At 52.4% G+C, this 22,985-nt stretch overlaps 8 protein-coding genes across 8 annotated transcripts; 5 read left to right on the forward strand and 3 right to left on the reverse strand.

Annotated features, from left to right (window-relative positions):
* Positions 1-183: 183 nt before the first annotated feature.
* Positions 184-1,217, reverse strand: N0V89_002335 (uncharacterized protein; the record flags this gene model as incomplete). Its single annotated transcript, XM_056211145.1, has 4 exons — positions 184-316; positions 372-562; positions 597-684; positions 985-1,217. 4 exons carry the CDS (start codon positions 1,215-1,217, stop codon positions 184-186), a joined length of 645 nt encoding a protein of 214 aa, XP_056074618.1.
* Positions 1,218-2,260: 1,043 nt separating this feature from the next.
* Positions 2,261-2,956, forward strand: N0V89_002336 (uncharacterized protein; the record flags this gene model as incomplete). Its single annotated transcript, XM_056211146.1, has 1 exon — positions 2,261-2,956. The coding sequence occupies one exon, from the start codon at positions 2,261-2,263 to the stop codon at positions 2,954-2,956; it is 696 nt and encodes a 231-aa protein (XP_056074619.1).
* Positions 2,957-3,228: 272 nt separating this feature from the next.
* Positions 3,229-3,845, forward strand: N0V89_002337 (uncharacterized protein; the record flags this gene model as incomplete). The annotated part of the gene is made up of 3 exons (XM_056211147.1): positions 3,229-3,251; positions 3,312-3,684; positions 3,741-3,845. The coding sequence occupies 3 exons, from the start codon at positions 3,229-3,231 to the stop codon at positions 3,843-3,845; spliced, it is 501 nt and encodes a 166-aa protein (XP_056074620.1).
* Positions 3,846-6,352: 2,507 nt separating this feature from the next.
* On the reverse strand, positions 6,353-7,116 carry N0V89_002338 (uncharacterized protein; the record flags this gene model as incomplete). Its single annotated transcript, XM_056211148.1, has 2 exons — positions 6,353-6,706; positions 6,757-7,116. 2 exons carry the CDS (start codon positions 7,114-7,116, stop codon positions 6,353-6,355), a joined length of 714 nt encoding a protein of 237 aa, XP_056074621.1.
* A 2,248-nt stretch (positions 7,117-9,364) lies between these two features.
* Positions 9,365-10,159, forward strand: N0V89_002339 (uncharacterized protein; the record flags this gene model as incomplete). Its single annotated transcript, XM_056211149.1, has 3 exons — positions 9,365-9,663; positions 9,717-9,813; positions 9,866-10,159. The coding sequence occupies 3 exons, from the start codon at positions 9,365-9,367 to the stop codon at positions 10,157-10,159; spliced, it is 690 nt and encodes a 229-aa protein (XP_056074622.1).
* A 2,042-nt stretch (positions 10,160-12,201) lies between these two features.
* PHO5_1 (acid phosphatase pho5) lies at positions 12,202-14,044 on the forward strand (the record flags this gene model as incomplete). The annotated part of the gene is made up of 3 exons (XM_056211150.1): positions 12,202-12,354; positions 12,408-12,735; positions 12,792-14,044. The coding sequence occupies 3 exons, from the start codon at positions 12,202-12,204 to the stop codon at positions 14,042-14,044; spliced, it is 1,734 nt and encodes a 577-aa protein (XP_056074623.1).
* A 2,113-nt stretch (positions 14,045-16,157) lies between these two features.
* N0V89_002341 (uncharacterized protein) lies at positions 16,158-17,189 on the forward strand (the record flags this gene model as incomplete). Its single annotated transcript, XM_056211151.1, has 1 exon — positions 16,158-17,189. One exon carries the CDS (start codon positions 16,158-16,160, stop codon positions 17,187-17,189), a length of 1,032 nt encoding a protein of 343 aa, XP_056074624.1.
* Positions 17,190-20,072: 2,883 nt separating this feature from the next.
* On the reverse strand, positions 20,073-22,299 carry CRZ1 (DNA-binding transcription factor; the record flags this gene model as incomplete). The annotated part of the gene is made up of 2 exons (XM_056211152.1): positions 20,073-21,046; positions 21,093-22,299. 2 exons carry the CDS (start codon positions 22,297-22,299, stop codon positions 20,073-20,075), a joined length of 2,181 nt encoding a protein of 726 aa, XP_056074625.1.
* Between the last annotated feature and the right edge of the window lie 686 nt (positions 22,300-22,985).

A 22,985-nucleotide genomic window follows, 5' to 3' on the forward strand; every position in this document is an offset into this window, starting at 1 on the left:
CTATAATAGAAGTCTAAGCATTCGCTACAGCTTTGCAAGTTGAGTCTCGAAGCGAGCTCCTCGCTTTTTAGGCTCCAAGGTGTAGGGTTGACTGAAAAAACGCATGAGCAACGAGTACTGGACCTCTTATCCTTGCTACTGGAGCATGGGTCACCCCCTCTATCATTAGAAACCAAGCATAGACTACTTGTCAGTGGCTTCGAGCAGCACGTTCCATGTGTAGGAATTATATGCGCTGATGTTATCGTATGAGTTGTCGGAATATTGATGGATGGCACGCGTAATCTTGTCGTCTATAACGGGGATGGCTTCCAGCCTGAACACATTAGTTGGGAAAACCAATCGACTCGCAAAGGAGGACGCGAACTTACGCTGCGCCCTCGGCGCCGTTGTCACTCATGAACACGATGAATGTGATGTCGTACTCTCCAGTTGATTTCAAGTAATCAACCACTTTGCCAATATTGACATCCAAAGAATCGACCATTCCAGCGCAAGCTTCCATGGCACCACTAGACTGTTTCTTCTGCTCTGGAGTGAATTCCGTCCATTCTCCAGCTCCCTAAGTCGTTGATTCCACCTCGTGGGGGAATTACGGATTTATCAATGATGCCTATCTCGGCGAGCTTCTTCAGGCGCCACTCACGAAGAGCGCGCGGGCCGTCGTCGTACATACCCTTATATCTAGGGTTTACCTGTTAGCCTAGAGTTTGCAACTCGGAGACATCTAGACATATGCTCGCCTCTCTACTCACTTATTGCGTTAGACCTTGGAGCACTGTAAGGGCCAGTGTGAGGCAGTGGAAGGCAGGAATGAGAAGAAAGGTTTAGATTTTTCATCGTCAGATCTGCCTTCGAAGAATTGAATCAGTCGATCGGTGTAATAGTCAGTCAAGTAGAAGCCGTTAGGGTCGTCATTCTTGTTTGGTTTTCTAAATGCGAATAAGGATTAGGCATAATCATTTATATACAATTCAAACTCACATATCGACCTTTCTCCGTTCCTCGGGCGTGGCTAGGGCGTCCGCCGATAGGGAAGTTTTCTTGCACAGGTTCCCAACCATAATGATTGCAACATCCTGGAAGCATCGCAAAGGCCTTTTGGAATCCACGAGCCCATGAACCTTGACTGGTCCCCATTCCCAAATGCCACTGCAACAACCCACGTGATCTTTGAACTTGCAGATGCCCAGGTGGAGCTGGGAAGCGGTGATCATGGTGAAACAGGCGAACTACCTACCTTCGCTAACATTATAGGGAAGTAGTTATTATCTCCCAAGATCTCGGGTATAGTAGCCACCTCTTGATTGAGATAGCCTTCGTACCCTGCTTTGCCAGACCATCGTTTGGCGCCAGCCGGGCTTGATCTCCTTTTCAATGAGGGTTCCCAGTCCGCCAAGATGCGCGTCTGTGTCGCTCATAAGCATGGCACGGGTAGGGGAGCAAGCTGCAACCGCATGCTGATTGAGCATGCGAACGCCTTCGCTGGCTAGGCGATCAATATTAGGCGTCTAGATCTCAGCGCCATAGCAGCCAATATCGGAAAAACCCTGTATTATCGCATCAGCCCAATTTCTTCCCAGGTTTGAGCGTCTTAGGGGGATCTAACTCACCAAATCGTCCGCCAATATAAACAAGAAGTTGGGGGTTTTGTCTGCCATTGTACCTCCAGAATTATCAAGACTTCCTCGCATGGCTCCTGTATGCCGTGCTACTCTTACCCTTCGTGATGAGGGTGTACTTTCGTGGCTGGCAATGAATTTACCACGGTATATATGGGGATGATTCTTGATGTATGATTGTAATGACGGTGGAGCGCGGGATGTTGAGGGGGGCTCAGATCACGTCCGCTGCCCGCTCATACCTCGGAAGGAGAAGAACGCAATTCGTTTTCTCCGTGCTTCGCCGTCGATGTTGCCCCACCTGCGCAACAATAGCGCGATGGCGACGACCGAGCGCGACCGATCAGCTGCGGGGCCCCAGACGGAGACTTGCCGGAACTTTTCCGATTTCCTGGACACCTGGTCAATTCGTGAGTAGCACTCATGTGGTTGGCGCATTTCAAGAATCATCTCGACTACAAAAAAAAATCCGGACAGAATTTCATCATATCGTATACTGGCTATACCCAAGGCGAATTTCTACACTCACTGAGTACGCGGTCATATCGCTGCTGTACAGGATGGGTTCCTTCCACTCAGCATGGTCTCGAGTGACGCCTATGCTCCTCTTCTTTTGTTTTTGTCTGCTTTTGGGCGACATGCTCGTCGGCTACGACACAGGCAGGTACGGTGGTATCCTCGCTAATCCCGGATTTCTGAGACAATTCGGATCTTACCACCCCGCAAAGAAGACCGACGCTCTCGACTCGCTACATACCTCCCTCCTCTCTTCGCTCGCGTTTATTGGCAAGCTCTTCGGTTGCTTCATGTCAGGACCTGCTATTGAACGATTTGGACATCGTATAGTCTTCTATGGCCTCTCTGTCATCTCTGTAATTGGCATCATCATCGAGGCTACAGCTGCGAATTCTGGAATAGGAACTGGACGATACGCGCAATTCGTCATCGGTCGCATCGTTGTCTACGCCTCTGTCGGTCTCGTGGAAGTTACTGTGACCACATACCAGCATGAAATCGTACCGGCTGCTTTCCGTGGCTTAGTCGTCATCTTTCTACAACTCTTCCTTGATGTCGGGAGCTTCATTGCAACGGGCGTCAACAAGGCTTTTTCGACATACACATCAGGGGTTGGATGGAAAGCGGCCACAGGCATTCAATTCATCTTCCCCATGTTAATTGTTTGCTTCACCTTCTTCATTCCTAACTGGCCGCGTTGGCTTTTATCTATGGATCGCGCTGAAGAGGCCATAGTCGCTCTTCGCCGCCTTAGGTCCAAACAGGAGGTGGAGAACGGTTTGAGCGAAGCGGAAATTCAGGCATTCGCGAGGCTTTGAGCGAGCATATCCACAAAGCGCCCTGGTCTGATATGGTCCGCGGGAACAACTTCCGAAGAACGATGCTCGTTATAGTCTTCTATTTCTTCCAGCAGGCAAATGGACCATTCCCATTGCATGTCCAGATTTCTAATGGGTTGGACAGGCAACTGGGCAGGGCTTTGTTTCGACACAATAAAACAACATTTTACAAAACCAACGGGTATGTTGACCAAGCTTTTAACTATCCTCTAATTGGTGCTGCTGCCCAGATATTCGCACTACCACCTGCCATGTTCATGGGTGATAAATTCGGGTAAGTTCGTAGTGTGGACGAGCTTATACATCAGACACGCTGACTAGAACCTTTAAACAGGCGTCGCAACACGCTCATGTTCTTCTACGCATTCCAGTGCCTATGGATGTTCCTCCTAGCTGGCCTGGGTGCGAAAGCCAACAAAACTGCCACAGAATCGAACATGGTTGTCTCCTCGTTCATGCTGTACGGCGTCTTCTACAATATTGGTGGCGCTTCGATTCCGTACCTCCTTGGTACAGAGCTTCCAAATGCAGCCCTTCGTGAGAAGACGCAGGCATTTGGTACTTCCTGGAATGTTCTTTGGGCCTTCGTGACCAACTTCAGCATTCCTTATATCATTATCGACATGCATTTCAGTGTTGGATGGGTCTTTGATAGCGTTTTCGCTGTGGCGCTGGTGTACATGTTCATATTCCTGCCAGAGACGAAGGTAAGTAGCTTGTTCCACGCTTCGTGCAAGAACAACTCACTGATTTTTACCCGTAGGGTCTTGCACTGGAACGAATCGATGCGGTGTTCCGCACACCCTCAATCATTTTCGTCCAGGGAAGGTCGCGTAAACTAGCGCCGAGCGAGACGTTGGCGTTCTAGAGGGAGAAGCGGACCTCGACACGGAGGGGTATACGATTCAGGACAGCAAGTCTGAAGCTGTATGAAGAGCATTCTAAGGGGAATACCGAACGTTCTATATCATAGGTGCGTCTGATCAACTGCTTCACCTTGACCGACGATTGCATCTTGCCAAGCACGCAGTCAAGTTGGTGTGTCGTTACTGGGAGTTTTTGAAACGCTAGAAGCCGAAGCAGCACCACTGTACTCTTATAATACTAGCTCATCGACTATCGACCTCGAAGCACCTACCCCATGCTTCGCGCATATCGCCTTCCTCGATCCCTTACTCACCCCGCTTGCTACTCTCTCACTCTTTGCACTTCTCCCACAGTCTCCACCACCCAGTCCACCACATCATGCTGGTACTGCACAAAGTACTTAAGATGGTTCTCCAGAGCCAGCGGGCTGCTCGACTTCGCGCAATACTGATCGCCTTCATTGCAATAATCGCGGAGCACACTGGCATACCGATCTATACCCACTTTTTGCTCCCCTTCCCGCAGCGCCTCGGGTTGGAAGTCTTTGCCGAGGCCAACGGAGTAGGGTTCGCTTGGGGGAGCGGCGGACCGTGCCGAAGGTGACTACGGCTGCGACTGGTATCATCAGCTCACTGCACTCTTTTACAGGAGGGCAATTCTTCTTACCATTTGCACCTGGGACCTGCGCTCGATCCAACCCTGCATTTGATTCTTGCGTACACATATCAAACAACGGCCCTCCTCCACCACCGAGCAGATCCTGAGTCACTGTCGCACCCTGCGAAAATCCAAATAGCACCAGCTTACTCTCCGGACACCTCTCCACATACTCTTTCAACTGCGCCTGGCCATGCCTCACGCCTGTGGCTGCGGACTCGCACCACGAGCTATTGGAGATATATCGGTTGGCTGCGGGATATTCTACGTCTTCCCAACCGCACTGCTCGGCACCGCCAAGAGAGTCGCAGACGAGCCGGGTGATGTTGCCTAGGCGGCCGGGCTTTACCTCATCGGTGCCTCGCGTGACGAAGATATGGTAGGGGGTGCAGTCGATAGTGCGATAGGCCATGATTTCGGGGACGTCGCTGCAGTATATAGTGCTTTGGGGGTCGTCGCAACGGTCTTGGGGCGGCAGCCAACGCAGCCAAGGCCGCGAATGCGACTGCGGAGTATTGCATTGTGTGAAGCAATGAAGCTACGGTAGGAAGAAACGTCCTAGAGAGATAATGGAACTACCTGGCGACGCACGAAAGAACAACAAGCACAGCAGCAATTGGGATCCTATATACACGCACGACTTTGCGACGACCGGAATTCACCCAAGACGGTTAGGCCAAGTCAAGATGTTGTGACGTCGCGCTGTGTCTGCGTATCGTGGGCTTTTTCAATCCAAGGCTGTAAGCTACTAGGAAGCGATCTAATCAAAACAATGGTGAAGAGCGCAAAGTGGGTCGACAGGAAGATGCGCATCAAGGAAGTCGGTGAATACCTTACCTGGATGGGAATGATGCAAAAGTCTAGGGTTCATGTGCGAATTGAACGTTGATGCTTTGCCAAGTGGAGTGCCGAGGTGCCGAGATTTGCCTACATACGTACGACACTGGAAGGAGATGGTCTTGCATACGCCGCTTGAACTCAGCCTACAACTCCCACACGTATGCCATACAAGCGTATCGCTAATTCATGAGACGATAGTTTAAGCCTAGCTTCTTATCATAGTATTAAGACTGATGGCTCGAGTTAACTAAAATGAAAATGCGATGTTGTTTCGGGGCATGAAAGTATGCTGTGGTGCGAAAGATATCAAGTTGGTGTTCGCGCCAAGGATGAATCACTAAAAGGGGCCGGGGTGGATACTCGGGTTTCTTGGGCCCACCACCCCACAGGTGCTCCCAAGACGGCACGAGTATCCCCTTCAGCCTCTTGTGGAGCTCCTTCGCACGTATATAAGCACTAGCAAGCTCCTTCCAGGGACCGCCAGACAAATTCGCCCCGATGTGAATGGTTGTGCATGTGATACGCGCTTGCGACACGCAATGACCGATAAGGCTTACACGCCTCAAAAGTCTGAGGCTGGGTCTGGGGTCGCGAGGTTGTCGAAGTGCGAACTTTTACTTCGTGCGTAGGAGTACGTGCTGGAATTGCATGGGTGAGCCTGAAGATCTGCAACTGCGAGCCTTGGCAGCAATTCGAGTCGGTGTGACGTACTGGAAAATAGCTTCTGAAAGGCATGTGAACAAAATATGTGCAGATGCATTTTACAACCCGCTCTTCTCGGCTCGCCATGGCGACCATGAGCATACCGTAAAAACTTGCGGATAACGGACGTACTAAAAGTGATCTGAGCCAGTAAGAGGCTGTAAATCCCACTTGAATTGCTGTGTTTCGTGATTGGATAGGCTCAGCCCTGCATTAGTACGTCCGGTATCTGCAAGTTTCTACGGTACAAGCGAAACAAAGCCTGGATTTTGTTGCCGATTGAATTCATTTCCAAGACAGGTTACAATTTCACGGCGTCTGCGTGTCGCACCAATCTTTCTTCCAGATCCAGAAGTGGCCACCAAAATTACCCTCTAGGTCAGACCAACGGCCCACGATTCCAAAAGGGACGACAACGCCGTTGTATTGCCATTCCCAAGAATGCAAAGTGTATGATTTCACGAACTCAACCCGGCCATCGGGATGAAAATCTCCGCAAACAGTAAATGGGCCATGCGAGTCGAACCCAGAGCTTCTTGAGCAGTGTATGTGTCCCTTTTGGTCCAATGCACTGGAGGGTTCAGCAACGATATTGATGTCGTTCATGGGAGGACCGACAAGGGCAAAGTGTCGATGGTTCACCGGTCGTTGATCTGTATAGTACTGTGAAATGTGTCAGTAGCCGTCTCTCGAGGTACTCATATGACACTTACGCCCATCCAGGTTCCGGTCAAGAAATCGGGTTCCGTCATCTTCTGAACATGACATTCTGCAAACACCTCGGCATTACCTCGGAACACCCATGGAACGTCCATAAAAGAAGAAAAGGGTATCTTTGACGGCATAGGAAACGGTATCCGTCCGAACAGGCCACTCCCCAAGATGCTATACAGAAAGGGCACGATACAGGTAGACCCTTGTGTCAGATCAAAGCTGTCGAGAGCATGGCAGTTTTGACCGACATCCGGCGGTTTTAGACCCCAGCACAAAGAAAACATGTATTCGGTCGACATCTTCGCTATAGAATCTTCGATTTCGAATGGCGTGTAAATGCCCTCGCTCTCGCCGTCCATTTTGGAGAGGTTTTGCAGGGCGAAAAAGGCCAGACAGAATCCGACGTTGACGAAACTGGCTCTGCTCTGCTGGACCTCAGTGATCTGCCTCGAGGCTTCGAGTCTCTTGCCCAATTGGAGGTGTGCCGGTAATAGTGAGGTAGAGAGCAAGTATCTGCAACTGGGGTGGTGCCAAGCCAGCAGCTGTGGCAGCCACTCATCAATATCTGGGTGAACAGCATCCCCAAATGTTCCTGACCACTCTTGTGCACTTGACGAGGAACCGCACTCCCCGCCTGCTCTTCTCACAGCTCGCTCAACAGCGTAGGCCACACGGACGGTGTCTGATATGGAAGCGCTCTGTAGGATATCGTACCCTTCCGGCCAGAGGAATGTTTCTCCCTGCGGGTCGTTGGACTCGTGCGCAAGCGAAAACAAGGCGATGTCTCTGAAAACCAGTCGATGATAGCAGGCGTTGTGTAGCTTGCGGCTGACACGAGCCAAGCTGAGTGCCGAGGAGCAGCTTAAGAATCCAGCAATGCGTTGAAGAAGCTCAACAGGAAGGTCCGACAAGGGGGCCATTTTTCGATCATGGGCTGTGATAAATGCTGGTTGGTTTAGGATGAAATACTTGGATGCAATGCTGGCAACTAGCGACCGCCCGCGTAGATGACGCCCTAAGCTAGTGTCCAGAACGCCCTAGCTCAATCCGCAACCATCCCGAGGTACCACGTCACGGATGCCAGCACCTCAACACTCTGTTTCCCACATCAACATCGCTGATGCAACGCGCGCCCGCGAATACATTTAGTTCTTTCTCGCACTGGGCATCCGCGGATAGACGACCCGTCATTGTTACCTTCTGAATCAGTATGCATACATGACCGTCCAGATCTGCGTTAGGTAGCGAGGTACCCATTCCCAGCAAGTCGATTGTCAGCTGTGATGAGATATAAATCAACAGTGCCACGGGAGCCATGCAGAGAATATGGGTATGTAACACATTGTCGAGTTTTGCAACATTTACAGTAACGTGTGGAGCAACGCGGACCCGTCGCTCCACAAGCAGTGGAACTCACGGTATTCAAACAACGATTTCGGTATTTCCGGCGATTATATGCAACTGCCTGCGACATATTCACTGAGACCTACTAGATGTTAGTCTCCGTAGGATTTACCGGAGTGTCGAGACCTCTGTGGAATTGTACTACACGGATGCGTTACTACATTGGACGGCATGCAGGGTTCGTACACGACAACGAATCACCTATGCTCATAAAAATCGACGATTTGGACGACCGCCCGTCTGGAACAGGGCGATGAAGATTGATGTAGGACCAAACCATCGGAACTGCTGCCCTGATCTGCGCTGAGCCGCAATGATAATACCAGGGATATTTTTATTACCTCCGTAATATGGATCTCACGCAACTCTGCGCGTATCAAATTGCACTCTCGCCATGCGACATGACTCCGACCCACAGTTCAAGGCTGACATCTCTCTTCGTATATTGTTCGCTCGGGACCCGAGGACATATGATTTGGTGAGCATATTGGACACGAGGCGATGGTACTTTCCAGCATTTCGCTACCGAGTTTGTCTGGACAACAATATTCCAAAAGCTCGAACAGGATCTTTTAAGAAACCAGCCCTTGAGATGCCGACTCAGCTTCCGGGTGACTTGCTAGATAGGACTTAATCTGCTGTACGATGTGCAGGCCTAGCCAGACGAGACTCCGAATCCCACCCGTGTGATCCGACTCTTGCGCGCAATGCGCTCAATTGCACCCCATGATGTTAGTTGTTCGCCTACGACCACGGGCAAATGTCATCGATATGAACCGATAGATGAAGCAAAGCTCACCACACACCAACATAGCCGGAATCCCGTTTTAGGTACGTTGTAAATCGCCCAAAGAGGAAATCATCGTGGCACAATTTCACCTCACCCCTCAGCACAACCCCAACCAAAGAATTCTCTCAACCCATCATTCAAAGTCAGCTGCTCAGCATCAGCAGAGCCAAGTCTTGGCGACTCTTTGATCACTTTTTATTTCATATGTGTGAACTTTACATTCATATCAGGCTCACCTCAATGAGCAACCTACGAGCAAATGGCTGAATCTATGGCAATTCGTCGGTCCAATATCACAAAAACTTATCGAGGGTGGAGTAAAATAAATATCTCATCATCCCACGCAGAAGCATCATTAGCATCTTCCACCGATCGCATCTCTTATCTCTCCAACCTCCAACCGCAACCTCAAAATGAAGTGCCTCGCGGCCCTTCTCACTCTTTCTGTTCTCGCGACGTCAGGGCCAATACCAGCACCAAAACCCCAAGACAAGCCCTCTGGCCATGAAGTCGAGATTACTGCTGTCACCTACGGCGGCACTGGGTGCCCTGACAAGACCGTTCAGGGTCTCCTCTCCGATGACAAAACCACCATCACACTGTCCTTCGACCAGTACACCGTGCAATCTGGCCCCGATATCCCGGCCACCGAGCGTAGAAAATTCTGCCAGCTGCAATTGAAGTTGAAATATCCAGCCGGATTTCAATATAGGTGAGAAACGTGGGGTTGCGATGGATGAAGGGGGACGAGCTAACGCGGATTAGTGTATTCGGCGCCGATTACCGTGGATATGCTAGTCTGGAGAAAGATGTCACGGGCACGGCTCAAAGCACGTATTATTTCTCCGGACAGCAGAACCAGGTACCCTTGCCCCATCTATATTCCCTTCGTCCTCGACTGACACCTTCCATAGACGGTCATTCCCACAACCTTCAAAGGCCCCATGGAAGGCAACTACCTCAAACACGACGAAGTCGACGCCGGCTCCACCGTGTGGTCTCCCTGCGGCGAGCAGGGCATGCTGAACATCAAGTCCGAAGTGCGTATCGTGCCGATGACGGCCAAAGGGCTGAATTTGTTGACCGTGGATACGGTCGATGCCAAGTTCAACCAGAAGTACTATGTGCAGTGGCAGAAGTGCGATGGGAAGACTGGAGGAGGAATGGGTGGGACTCCGATTGGACGGCCGCCGGTCAACTTGGGGTAACGTTTGAGGGGAATGTATGGAAGAGAGAAGGCGTTGGGTTTGAGAAGGTCGTGTTGACACTCGTAGCCTAAGAATCGATAAGCAACTTCGAACTCGTGTTAAAAATTTGTGGCAAATGTATGATGATATCAAGGACAATCGCGGCATGGTGATTCACCGTTTCGAGGGGCCTTTATCGCTCGGCGAAAGTCGCATCATGATGGTGTATGTCGATCCGATCCCGAGGTAAAGTAGACGATGGCAAGCATGGAGCTATTGGAATCAATGTAGATCGTATCAGTGATGTGTTGTGGGGATGCCGTAGATCATCCGCGGAACGCTTATACTGGGGTAACTGTGAAGCAATAATATCACACGCAGAACATGGAAAGAGTTGCAATCGCCATGATATCTTGTAGATCTGAAGTGCGATGATAGGGTTGAGGGGGCTATGACGCTAGGTGGCTGTGGTATGAACACCTAGGCTAGTGTAGCGTCCCACGTGTTGCAGAACAGTTCCTGAGTGGTCACAGTCACACCTGATCTGGACTCCGGCCGCGTTGAAAACCTTTTCGTCGTCGAGCAAAAAGCCGACTGACGGATGCGCATGCGCCAGTTTGACGTGCAGGTGCCGCTTCTTGAGATTGACGTCTGGGCTGAAGTCAGAGCCTTCTGGAAAGAGGCTGGTCGCAGCATCGAGATCTGCCTCGCATACACCGGTCCCAAGTCACCGGAAACTCTAGTCGTGTTGCAGAACGCATAAAGCGGGAAGCGGGGCTTAGCTTCAGGAAACCGAGGCTGCCAATATCAAGATGTGATGCCTTCTGTCATACTAATTCCGTCAAGTCATGGGGGGGCCCTCTTGTTTGCTGCATGGTGTGCAATTGCTAGTATTGCCGTGCTAGTCGTTGGCAGTGTCGCCGTTCGGAAATTCGACGATCCCAGATAGGCCCGCGGATTCGTCACCCGTGTGAATGTCGAGTCGTAGCGAACGGCCAATGGTGAGCTCGCCCCGCCGGACGACTGTGTATGGTATAGTTGGCTTTTGGATGCTGTGAGTGGCCCCTTCGTATTACTCTTGGGAGATGAGCGCGAGGTTTCGCATTGCTGTTCTGCTTCCAAACAGGGAGTCTCAGGGAGTCCCAGTCCAGGGATGCCATGGGACTCGCAGCGTTGGAATGGTGCGAGGTCGAGGTGACGGCGCTCAGTCGCGGTACCAACGCGGGATGTTGTGGAACGCTGGTCCAGAAAGGGCGCTCGGGAGCCGCGCGTAGACTATTCAGGCGCCTTGGACAGCAGAAAGGGTCCCTGAAAAAACTTTCATGAGACCCTAGGAAGAACCGACCGCGGATGCCGGTGCCTGCAGAAGTGGAACCCTTGGACGGACCAGGCGCGTGGGACGCCTCCGCGAGGCTGTTCCAGCGTGCATGGTTGGTGAGCAGCAGTGGTGATGGGCAGCCGTGGCGTCGACAGACGGCGGAGCGGTGATGAGTGACAGCCTCGACGGTGCGAGGGTGCTGGACGCAACGAGCGAGCATGGTAACACGAGGGCAAGAGATGCCCAGCTGAAGCAAGCGTCGACAAGCAATCAGCGCCGTGGAGGCGTAGCTCGCCGCGCTCGACTGCGCGCTCGTTTCGGGGTAGCGTGGGGATGTCTTGGCAGGGTAGCAACACGTGGGGCGCTTGATTGGCCCCAGGAAGGCGCAACCCTCGTGCGCGAGCATCCAGCGTCGGTCGCGCCTTCCCAGTCAGATGTAGTGGCACCCGACGAGCGTCGAGACATCGAAGCCCCGGCATCGAAACACGCATCGACGCTCGCTCGCGGCCGCTCCGAGCTTTCACGTCGACTCCCCCCGTGCCCTGTCCGGACTGCTCTCATTCGCTGCCGCGCACGCAGTTTGCTGCCAAGTGCGCCTCCTCGGCATACTACCCTCTCTCGTGTCCCATATATAAGGTGTGAAGTTGAACCCAGCCCGGAGCTCCTTGGCTATCTTCTTCGCAACTCTTGTCCTTCCTTGTCTCCATCTGGGCGCTTGGGACCAAGCTCGCCAAAAAGCTTCGACATGGCCGCCAACAAGACCTCTGGCGGGAACAACGCGTTCCACAACTTCAACAATGACTTCGCCCACATCGAGGACCCCAACGAGCGTCGCCGCCTGGCCCTCGCCGAGATTGACAAGGCGCCCTTTGGCTGGTATCACGTCCGCGCTATCCTCGTACGTTGCGCCGCACCCTCACTACCCACCCGCTTTTGCTGATTTGCTCCCAGGTAGCCGGCACCGGTTTCTTCACAGACAGCTACGACATCTTCTGTGTCTCGCTGCTATGTATCATGTTGGGCATCGTCTACAAGCACGACAACAAGGGTGTCTTGTTGACTCCTCAGGATACCGCCATCAAGCTGTCCACCTCGGCTGGTACTGTCATCGGTCAGGTTGGCTTCGGTGCTCTTGCCGACATCGTCGGTCGCAAGAAGATGTACGGTCTTGAGCTGATCCTCATCATTGTCGCTACATTGGCTCAGTCCCTCACCGGCCCTGGTCCGGGCACTAGCATTGTTGGTCTGATCATTTTCTGGCGTGTACTCATGGGTATTGGTATGCTATTTCCAAACGCTCCCCTCGCACTTAACCCCGAAACTTACCGAAAATAGGTATCGGTGGTGACTACCCGCTCTCAAGTATCATCACTTCCGAGTTTGCTACCACCAAGTGGCGTGGTGCCATGATGGCCGCTGTCTTCTCCATGCAAGGTCTTGGACAGCTCGCTGGTGCTCTGGTCATGCTCTGCTTGACTGCCGGTTTCAAGGACTCCCTTTCTAGCGCTGTCGCTACCACCACCCCCAAGACCACCAACTACCAGAACTGCGTCGGTGACTGCGCCGTCTCGGTTGACAAGATGTGGAGGGCTCTTATCGGTATCGGCGTCGTTCCCGCCGCTATCGCTCTCTACTACCGTCTCACTATCCCCGAGACCCCGCGTTACACCTTCGATGTTGCTCGTGACATCGAAAAGGCCAACGCTGATACTGAGAAGTACCTCTCCGGCAAGCACGGTGAGGGTCACCCCGATGAGATTCAGGCTATTGCCGCCCGTCGTGCTTCGGTTGAGCAGCTCGAGGTGCCCAAGGCCTCATGGTCCGACTTCTTCAGCTTCTACAGCAAGCTCCGCAACGGAAAGATCCTGTTCGGCACTGCCATGTCTTGGCTATTGCTCGATGTTGCCTTCTACGGTCTCGGTCTGAACGCTTCTACCGTCCTCCAGGCTATCGGCTATGGCAGTGGTTCTAATGCTTATCAGCAGCTGTACAACCTTGCTGCCGGTAACGCCATTCTTACTTGCGCCGGTGCCATCCCTGGATACTGGCTTGCTGTTGCTACTATCGACGTCGTTGGCCGCAAGCCCCTCCAGCTGATTGGGTTCGCTTTCCTCACAATCCTCTTCATCGTTTGGGGTTTCGCCTACCACCACCTGTCCAGCCATGCTATGCTTGCCATCTACGTCCTCATCCAGCTCTTCTTCAACTGGGGTCCCAACACTACCACTTTCATTGTTCCCGGAGAGTGCTTCCCTACCCGCTACCGTTCCACCTCCCACGGTATCTCTGCCGGCTCTGGAAAGATCGGTTCGATCATTGCTCAGGGTGCCATCGCTCCTCTGCGTACCCGCGGCTACGTGACAGGTGCTAAGGACACCAGCCCATGGCTCAACCACGTCATGCAGATCTTCTCTGCCTTCATGTTCGCAGGTGTTTTCACCACGCTGCTCATTCCTGAGACCAAGCGCAGGACGCTTGAGGACCTCGCCATGGACTGGGACATGGGTGGTGAGAGCATTACGGGCGGGCCTGTCGCCAACAAGGCTACGGATGCCAACAGCGACGAGAACGAGCACAAGACTGTCTAAAAGTATGGAGCGTCGTGGAGCGAGTGGAGCGCAGGCGTAGCTGCTTTTCCGGTCGCCTCTGTTGAAGGGCATGGTGTTGGCCATGTCCTTGTGTTAACCTAATCATCTGCATACCCCGTTAGACCAGATTGTAATTACCATCAGTCGCTTCAATGTCAATACTACACATATTTCGTATTCGACCCTTTCATTGTCTATATGCGCTGTCGAAACAAATAATTCTTGATTTTTCATCATTTACAGTCTGAGCGGTTTGTAACAGACTCAATCAGATAAATCCGTCTTACTTCCGTGATCTGTGCTAATTCCGAATCAAGATTCCCCTACATCTCTTCTTCCCTAATTTGGTCTAGTGCTTGTGAGTTCCCAGATCTTGGTACACTACACGGGATGAAGGCTCAACGGCTTAGCCATGTGTACTCGCCAATTGAATTATACACGACAACGCGCTGAAAGCTTACGACGGGTTGTCAGGCAGGCGCTTTGAGCGTTCAAATTCTTTCGTATACTAGGTGTTAACCCACTATTTATTGGTGTCTCTTACTCTCACCTGTAGTCAATTACTAACAAGTTAGAAATAATTCGTTCGCAAAGGCACACAAGCGCAACTTCCCTAATCATTTTGACACCCGTCCCTGGCATGCAAGGTATTCAGCTGACCCGAGTCACATGCTTCTCTTTGACAACCGTTGTTAGCCCAGCGCAACTACCTAGGTATTTCAAGATGGCAGGGTGGTACGACGACCTGCTAATCAGCTTGAGCTTCTACGGCGGTGAGCAAGCCTGTTTTTGTAACGCGTTACGATCTCTGATCTTTGGCTACAGCTCTCCAGCAAAACTTAACACCGTGACATAGAAGATCACCCTGGGGCGGTGTGGTACACGTAGGATCCAATCCATTCCACCGAGGTCGTGTAGATTCTGATTTTATTGTGACAGGCGCCTTGGATCTGCAACTCCCAGGTTCAGGCATTACCTAGGTAAGGCGCGGTTATAGAGCGCTTACTATCCGCTGTTATGTAACACTTTGACTGTGTAGCCGTGCTTCAAGCTGAAGAGCAAATTTCGGTTGAGATCGACAAGATGTAAGCTTTCTTCCTAATTAGGGCTACTGGAATGATTCGAAGTCGCTCCTTGTACTACGTTGGGAAGTCGAAATTAACCTATTGCCGCACACGGATACGCTAAAGTTAACAAAATGCCTTGATACAACGTCACCTTCCGCTTTAATAATCGATATAGAAGTCGCAGCACGTCTCCGTGAAATTCGCCAACAGGCGTTAAGCGCTGTGTGACACATGGCCCGATTATCTGCAGCACCGGCGAACTCGGTGCTCTGAAAGGTACTGCAAGATCCATGTCTGAGCACGTCGAGATCATCTGTGGCATGAGACAGACGAGGGTGATGGATCACTTGATGAGCCACTATTGCATGGACCGGACAGAGCGAGCACGTCTCTGAGGTTTGCGGGGGCGGGGCTATGGGAGATCGACACGTGCGAAAGTGATTAGTCGCATGCTACATCTATCCATATTGTATCATCGCAGTACAAGGGATCAAAGATTGATGCTGTTCTGAACAAAGTCTATCAGATAGTGGACCCGTGGCATGGAAGCCGTAAAGGTTTTCTTAGAACCGTTATTGGTGGCTATTGCTTTGCTGACAATACACATTCTATGCAAGGTATTGATCACTGACGGACTTGTGATCGGTGTGCGGGATTCACCAGGGCTGATTACCTAACCACGCTAGGCTCTGTTACTTGCGCGCTAATGGCTGATGTTGAGGATCCTTGTTCGTCGGTCCCAAACGTTGACATGTCAGCTTGGCATAGAGGCTTTCGGCTACGTGCAGGCAGCGTAGCCAAGCATGGGAACATCTGGCCTACCTCATGTGGGAGATTGGAACACACAGTACAAAATTTCACGAGCTGTTGTGGGTCTGCCGGCATGACGTCAAGAAGATTATAGTCATCTTGACGTGTATCGGCAGATAGGACCAGCAGCGTATATGATAATCGTCGAAAGAAATGCAATGCGGTCAATCTGCAAACGTGGAGTTTCAAACGCTGAGTATTTGCACATGCCGATTATGTCTCCCGATACGTCGAAAATGCGTGCTATAGCTGTCACAAAGTACGGTGACGTCAACAACATTCAGAACATCGAAATGTCGAAACCCTCAAATCCGAAAGGCCACGACATCCTCGTTCGCATCAAAGCCTGCTCGGTGAATCCGGTCGACACAAAAGTCCGAGCAGGTGTCTACGACGACTACCCAGACTATTACGACCGGGCGCCTAGACTTCCTCAGATCCTTGGGTTCGACGCCGCTGGTGTGGTCGAAAGTGCTGGTCCAGATGTCAGAAAATACAAAGCTGGCGACGAGGTCTTCTACGCTGGCTCACCCATTCGACATGGCAGTAACGCAGAACTTCAAATCGTTGACTCGCGGAGTGTATCATTCAAACCGAAGAGCTTAGACTGGGGACAAGCTGCTAGTATGCCGTTGACGTGGATCACAGCGTGGGAGGCGCTAGTAGAGCGTATGGAGATCCAGGAAGGAGAAGACGCTGGCATCCTCATCGTGAATGGAGCAGGAGGCGTTGGCAGTGTAGCGAGCCAGATTGCGCGACACGTTCTGAAACTACCTGTTGTGGTGACGACAGCCTCAAGGGAGGAGACCGTCAAGTTTTCGAAAGAGGTTGGAGGTGCCACACATATCGTTAATCATCGCGAGGATCTGGTGAAGCAAGTTGAGCAATTGAAGCTGAACCTTCCGATTAAGTATGTGTTCATCACGCATACTCCAACTTCGGGCTACCTTGGGCCTGCTGCTAAGATACTGACGCCTTTCGGGAAAGTTTGCTCAATTGTGCAAGACAAAGAGATGCCAATGTATGGGACTGAGTTCATGGCTAAGAGCTTGACCTTCGTTTGGGCGCTGCTAGGCACCAAGCCGTACTATGGCGTGCAGCCGGAGAGTCATGGCAAGATCCTAGAGCGTCTAAGAGATCTATTGGACGATAAGGAAGTGAAGTGCCATAACACACAAAAATTAACGCTTGACGAAGCAGGCGTAAGGAAAGCGCACGATATCATTGAGGGTGGCAAGGCCATTGGTAAGGTGTCGCTGGAGTTCTGAGCAATTTCGATGGAATTCTACAAGACGAGGACCTCGACGAGATCGTCGGTTCCGGACGTCACTACGATTTCATAACTTAGTTGCATAAAGTTGCAATAGCGGTGATTCAGCCAAAACAGGAAATTCTTGTCGTCTGTTCCGTCTTTCCGAATCATAATGTCACAATTCTCGTTCTCGATTACAACAGCTAACGCGTTCTTCTTGAATTGGCCTACACGAGCAATTTTTTGACTTCTGATGAATTATATGGCTTCATCTTTAGCAGCATTTCAGACATGTAAATGCAACTCCCCACCTAGGCGCTGTATCGTCCTTTTGGGCTTTTCATGTCCACTCAGGTGCCCATTTCGTGAGCCTTCCGTTCGTGCTTTTTCCTGTCATCACAGCATTTGAATCTTTACCAAACATCTCGCATGTCAGCTCTCTCATACTACGTTCCGTCCTTGGTATTCTCGGGCTAATGTGATTGGCTCCCAGGCTACGACGGGATTGCATAGATTGTCGTACGGTCGTGGAACGAATATTACGCTCTCGGATTATGTAAACAGTCGAAGACTGGAATTGAGAGGGGGAGGCTGTCAGAACATGCGGATGATGCTTGGGATGCCTTTTCCGGACTCCTGAAAACTGTTTGTGATAGTTTGTATGTAGACGGCCTCCCACTCTCAATTTCGATATCGCGCTGCTTTAGCAGCCGACGACACCATTACAGCGAAGGCAAAGTTGTCATAGCAGGTCGTGGACGGGTGGTTTTAGTAAGTTGTACCGGGTCCCGCTCTATAGTACACATTCCAGAGCCACCGGATACTGACGCCGAATCGGACGTGGTGACAATGAAGGACTGGCAGAAATTTTGTTGTTGTTGGATTATCTATGACACTATCGAGTACCTCCGGGGCCATTTGCGACTCAGCAGGCTTATTTGAAGAGGGCCCACCCCTTTGATGCGGATCTGAACCCAACTATGCGAATTCATCGCTCGCCTCCCCGTTGAAAATGACGCGATCAAGGCCTTTACTTATGAAAGAACGACTCATATCTCTCCTAGCTCGACGAAAGGATTTTCGGTACATAATTCTGAACGTTCTCGGTCGGGTTGAGGATCAGAATAGACAAGTCCGCCGTGTCATTATAAAGCAACCTGGAGCCTGGAAATGCGAGAAATGGAATTCGCGAGTTCCAAATTTGCGCCAACGACAAAGGAATGGTAGGCTAGGTACTCCCTGATAAAATTGGACTGCAAATCAACGCAGGGCAAAGACAGTTTTCAGGAACTCATATTGCTATCTGCGAGGCCGGTGGCTGGAGACGAAATACGGGAACAACAAGGATGATTCGTCTGAAATTGGATTCAATGTCAATCGAATCAATAGACGGAATTGCTGAGCGGACAGGCCTGGGGAAGACAACACAGTCTGTATTATCAGTATAGTCGAATTTGGGCGCGGCGTGGAAAAACATACTCTTAGGGTGGAATATAAGCTCACGATGTAGAACTTTTGTTTGACCTTACTATTCCTCACTGATCACTCTTGGACTGTTTCGACACACTACACACAACACAGCGTTCAAATTGAGTGCTCACTCTTCCCACGCTACACTCCAAGTATCCAACGTACTAACACTCCAGTCTCTCATACCTTTCAAGCACGGCAATATTTTGAATACCATTCGCATAATCATGTTACCCCATTTCCTCCATCCCACACTACGTTGCTGCTCACCAATCGAGTTCGTGGCTCAGACGCTCCTTACAATTTTCTAATCAACTCCTCCAGCCAACAGCATAGTCCCGATCCTATCCCAGACGTACATAGAGCCCAATGCGTTCCCTACACATCAGCCTCGAACCCGCATGTTCACCCTCACATCCAAAACCCTAAGCTCGAAATTGAATTCCAAACCCCAAATCTTATACGTGGACGTGCATAGCCACTACACCAGCTCCGCTTGCGCACTCTTCGTCCGTCCACTCCCTACAACGATGAAATACCGTCGACCACCCACCGTCGTACTCACAGCAGTTCTCATAAGTCTCGAATCGGCACACAAACATCCTCGCGGAATCTCCGGCCTATACATGGATATTTGTCCCACCAACCGTCCCGTACAATCACCCGCACATAATGTACCTCACCCACGCTCAACCCACCGACACGGCGGCATTGGCCCTACACGTGCTTCTCTTATTGTTCCACTCAACCCAACATCCAGTCCTCTCCCCAGGTCCCAAGTCCACCCTCCAACTCACCAAGTCCGCCTCGGCCCCCAACCCAACTCATTGCCACCCAGCTTACGCGCCACCACCGCCACGTTAACCTGCGCCACCCGTCTACCTGTCCTGGTATGGGTCAGATAAGGCTGCCCGTTGGCGTCAGTCTTACACCGGTGGCGGGTGAGTGAGCTTATCGTGACGTCCGTGGACCTGTTACATGGTCCTTGGGCATAGAGGGAGCATCTTGGACGATGGGATCTGGTGGGGACGTACCCAGCCGCCAATGGATGGCCATGGGCTCGAAAAAGCTGGTTTCAATACGGAATAATAGTGAAGTGGCAGAATATTCGCATTAGATCCAGCGCTCTATTTCTATATAGCATCAGACGGCGCGTGCCCAAAGGCAGAAGAACTCCAAATCCGCGCACTCATATTCGTGAACCATCCGGGTATAGCAACCCCAACTGCGCGCACGCAAACAAACACCTCATAAAAGCCGCCTAGCCAACCAGCAATGACAGTGGTATCCGAGAAAATAAAGTGAAGATCAGAATCGTCCGTACATCGTAAAATCAGTCGTCAAGAAATCGCACCTCAGGTCACATACAGGCGACTAAGCGAGCCGTGAGTGAAAAGGAGAAGATCACATGTAAGAAATCCCAAGCCCTTTACCTCGCGTTAGCCTCATAGTCGCTCGCCCAGCCATACTGCTGCGCAGGATACGACTCTCCGTCGTCGTCAAACATCTCACCTCCACTGCTAGCATCAAAGCTACTCCTGCCACTAACATCGTCAACATCCTCTGGCGCCCCAGCAGACAGTTCATTCCAGTTTAGACCTGCAAGCGCAGGATACTGTGCAAGAAGCGCGGCGGGAAGACCATATTGCGGGACGGGGCCGGGCTCTAGGCCGCCGCTAACAGGGGGAAAAGCTTCGTAGCCGGGCTGTGGGGCCATCATGCCTGGGTAGCCTTGGTGGGGCATGGGCGCGAACATGCCGTTGGAGTTATCCATGGCCTGATTTTGGCCGTCCCAGTGGCCCTTTTCCTGGGCTTCTTCTTCGAGGAGTGGACGTATGCATACGCGACCGGCTTCTGAGCGGAAATGTCGGCCAAGAGCGTCCGCACGAGCGAAGCGTCGACCGCATCCCCAATTGTTACCGTCCTTCAAATTACCACGGCAAATGAATTTCTTCTCTCCCGAGTGCAGACCCTCGTGTCGCTTACGATCGTGTTGGCGAGCAAAAGCCTTGCCGCAAACGCTGCAGACAAAAGGACGCTCATCAGTGTGAGTGCGCAAATGTGATCGGAGGTTGTAGGCACGTGTGAAACGCTTGGGGCAAAGGTTGCATTGGAAGGTTGCAGGGTGTTTCTGTGTCCGTTTCGCACTCGAGCCGTCGGGCGCATTCGAAGTTGGTCGGGATGGATCGGCGAGATCAAGAATGTAATCACGGTGAGGCACACTAGAGGTGGAGGAGCGACGTGAGGATTTCGTAGAACCAGGTGACGGTGAGCGGGAGCCCTTGGCGGCACCGGGCGACAGTGACCTATTTGCTTCGAGCGGATCAAGGCCAGGAGTTGAGGCACGGGAGCTAGCACTGCTGAACGGGTCCGATTTGGCGCGTATTCGGTTGCGGCTGCGTGCTGCTTGTTGTTAGTTATCGAAATGAATACCACTCGAAGTCCTTACATCTGTCGGGCGGGCTAAGCGCATCGGTCTGCAGCTCCGGCTTTGGAGGCTCAAAGCTCGCTTGCCGCGAGGGTGGCGCGAAATCAATGTTGATCTCCGGCGGTGACATGGTGTCGGCCTGGCCAAATTCAGGCACGGGACCAACTTGATTAATCGACGGGAATGGCTCCTGTCCCTGGTATGCGCCCATGCTTTGTTGTGCATATTGATTCTGCAGATTGGGGTCCAAGCCAAAGGTGCCGGGCTGGAACTGCGGGAGTGCTTGCTGCTGCGGCATCAGTCGCGGAGAGATGTGAGGGCTGTGGCCGGGACTGATGTGCGATTGAGCATCGTTGAGGTTGAACTGGCCGAACTGCATGACCTCCTGGAACAGGGAGGGGTCATTCTGAGCGTTGAGCAGCGGCGATGGGTTTCCCTCGTCGAAGCTGTCCTGGTTGCCCAGATACGGCGACGCGTGTGCCGACGAAACATCGCTGTAGGTCTCTGAAGGTGTTCGTCGGTGTCCTCTGAAAGCTGCCATGTTGCCCCACTCGTTCGCTTGTCCGTATGCCGCGCTGGGGTCTAGCGAGGCATGACGAGAGTGCCCTGGCGAGGAGAATGCGCCCTGGTTGATGTTCGGCGATGCGTGCGGGCTGGGACTGCGCTGGTTCATGCCGGGCAGCAGGTGAGGTGGCGTGGGTGAGTGCGCCTGCGTGGTGGCCATCTGGTTCATCAGATCGGAGGGGTTGACGGACTGATTCTGCGGCTGAGTCGAGTCGAGCAGCTGCGGGTCGAGCGAGTTGCTGAGGAAGGAGGGGTCAATGGCTTGGTTCTGATTGAGCGAGTGGGCGTTGGCGTCGGGGAAGAGGCTGAAGTCGATGTTGCTGCTGTTGCTGCTGCTGTTGATGTTGAGCGGGTCGGGCGCGATGCTGTTGCCTTGGGGCCCGAAGTGCGGGCTCGGGGTGCCGTGGTGGGAGGAGTTATTGGTCTGCAGGAAGCTCTGGTCGAGGGCGGCGGGGTGCGCGAACTGCTGCGGCTGCGTGGTGGTGAGGTACTGCGACTGGTCGTAGGGCTGCCCCGCAGTGGTGACCTGGTGGAAGCTGGAGCCCGGGTCTTGCGAGAGCGATTGATCGAGGCCGAGACCAGACGTACCGAACGGTGGGTGGCCGGCAGGACTGGCGGACGGGTGCCTTATATGAGACGGGGAGCGAGAGCGGCCGCGATCCATGGTGGATTGGCGGGCGTGAGGTGCGCGTGTGTCTATTCCTGGGGTGATGCGACTGCGAGGACGCTCTTCGCACAAGCCTCGTGCGCCTCGTTCTGAGTGGTCCGTCACTAGCCCCTGGGGTGGTGCGGCTGGTGAACGGTGGCTGTGGCCTTTTGACCTTTGCGTTGGGGAGTTCGCGGCGTCGACACAGCCCACCACACTAGCCTCCAGGCGCGAGCTGCTAAAAGTAACAACACGACGTCAACATGTGCCAGCGGGGCCTGGTTTCAGCACTGAAACGCTCAAGGCGAGGCGGGCGACTGGATTGCCCGCGATGATCCCGCGGTGAACGGCGCGCCGAGTGCTCAACGAGACGATTCGCCTAGCAATACCGCGTGGGCGACCGAGTAGGAAGGATCGGTAACGTGCACAGGATCGCATGAAAGATGGGGATTGCTTAAAGAACAAGCTTCGCTGCGACGCTGGTGTCTTTGCCGTTCAATATCACTCGGGTGATGAAAGGGGGCTCCCTGCGTGTGGTCGACAGAGTGTACTTTCGCGGGACCCTCATCAGCACTAGACGAGCTAGTCGTCAGTCCGCACGCTGTTCGTCTTGACTGTGTCCTCGATTCGCCGGTCAATTTCAATATCTCCCAAGCGCAAGACCATCACACCCTCTTGATCTCCGGCAATATTGAATTGAACAG

This window comes from Didymosphaeria variabile (genome assembly GCF_027946475.1).
Source record: "Didymosphaeria variabile strain IMI 356815 chromosome Unknown scaffold_2, whole genome shotgun sequence".
Lineage (NCBI taxonomy): Eukaryota > Fungi > Ascomycota > Dothideomycetes > Pleosporales > Didymosphaeriaceae > Didymosphaeria > Didymosphaeria variabile.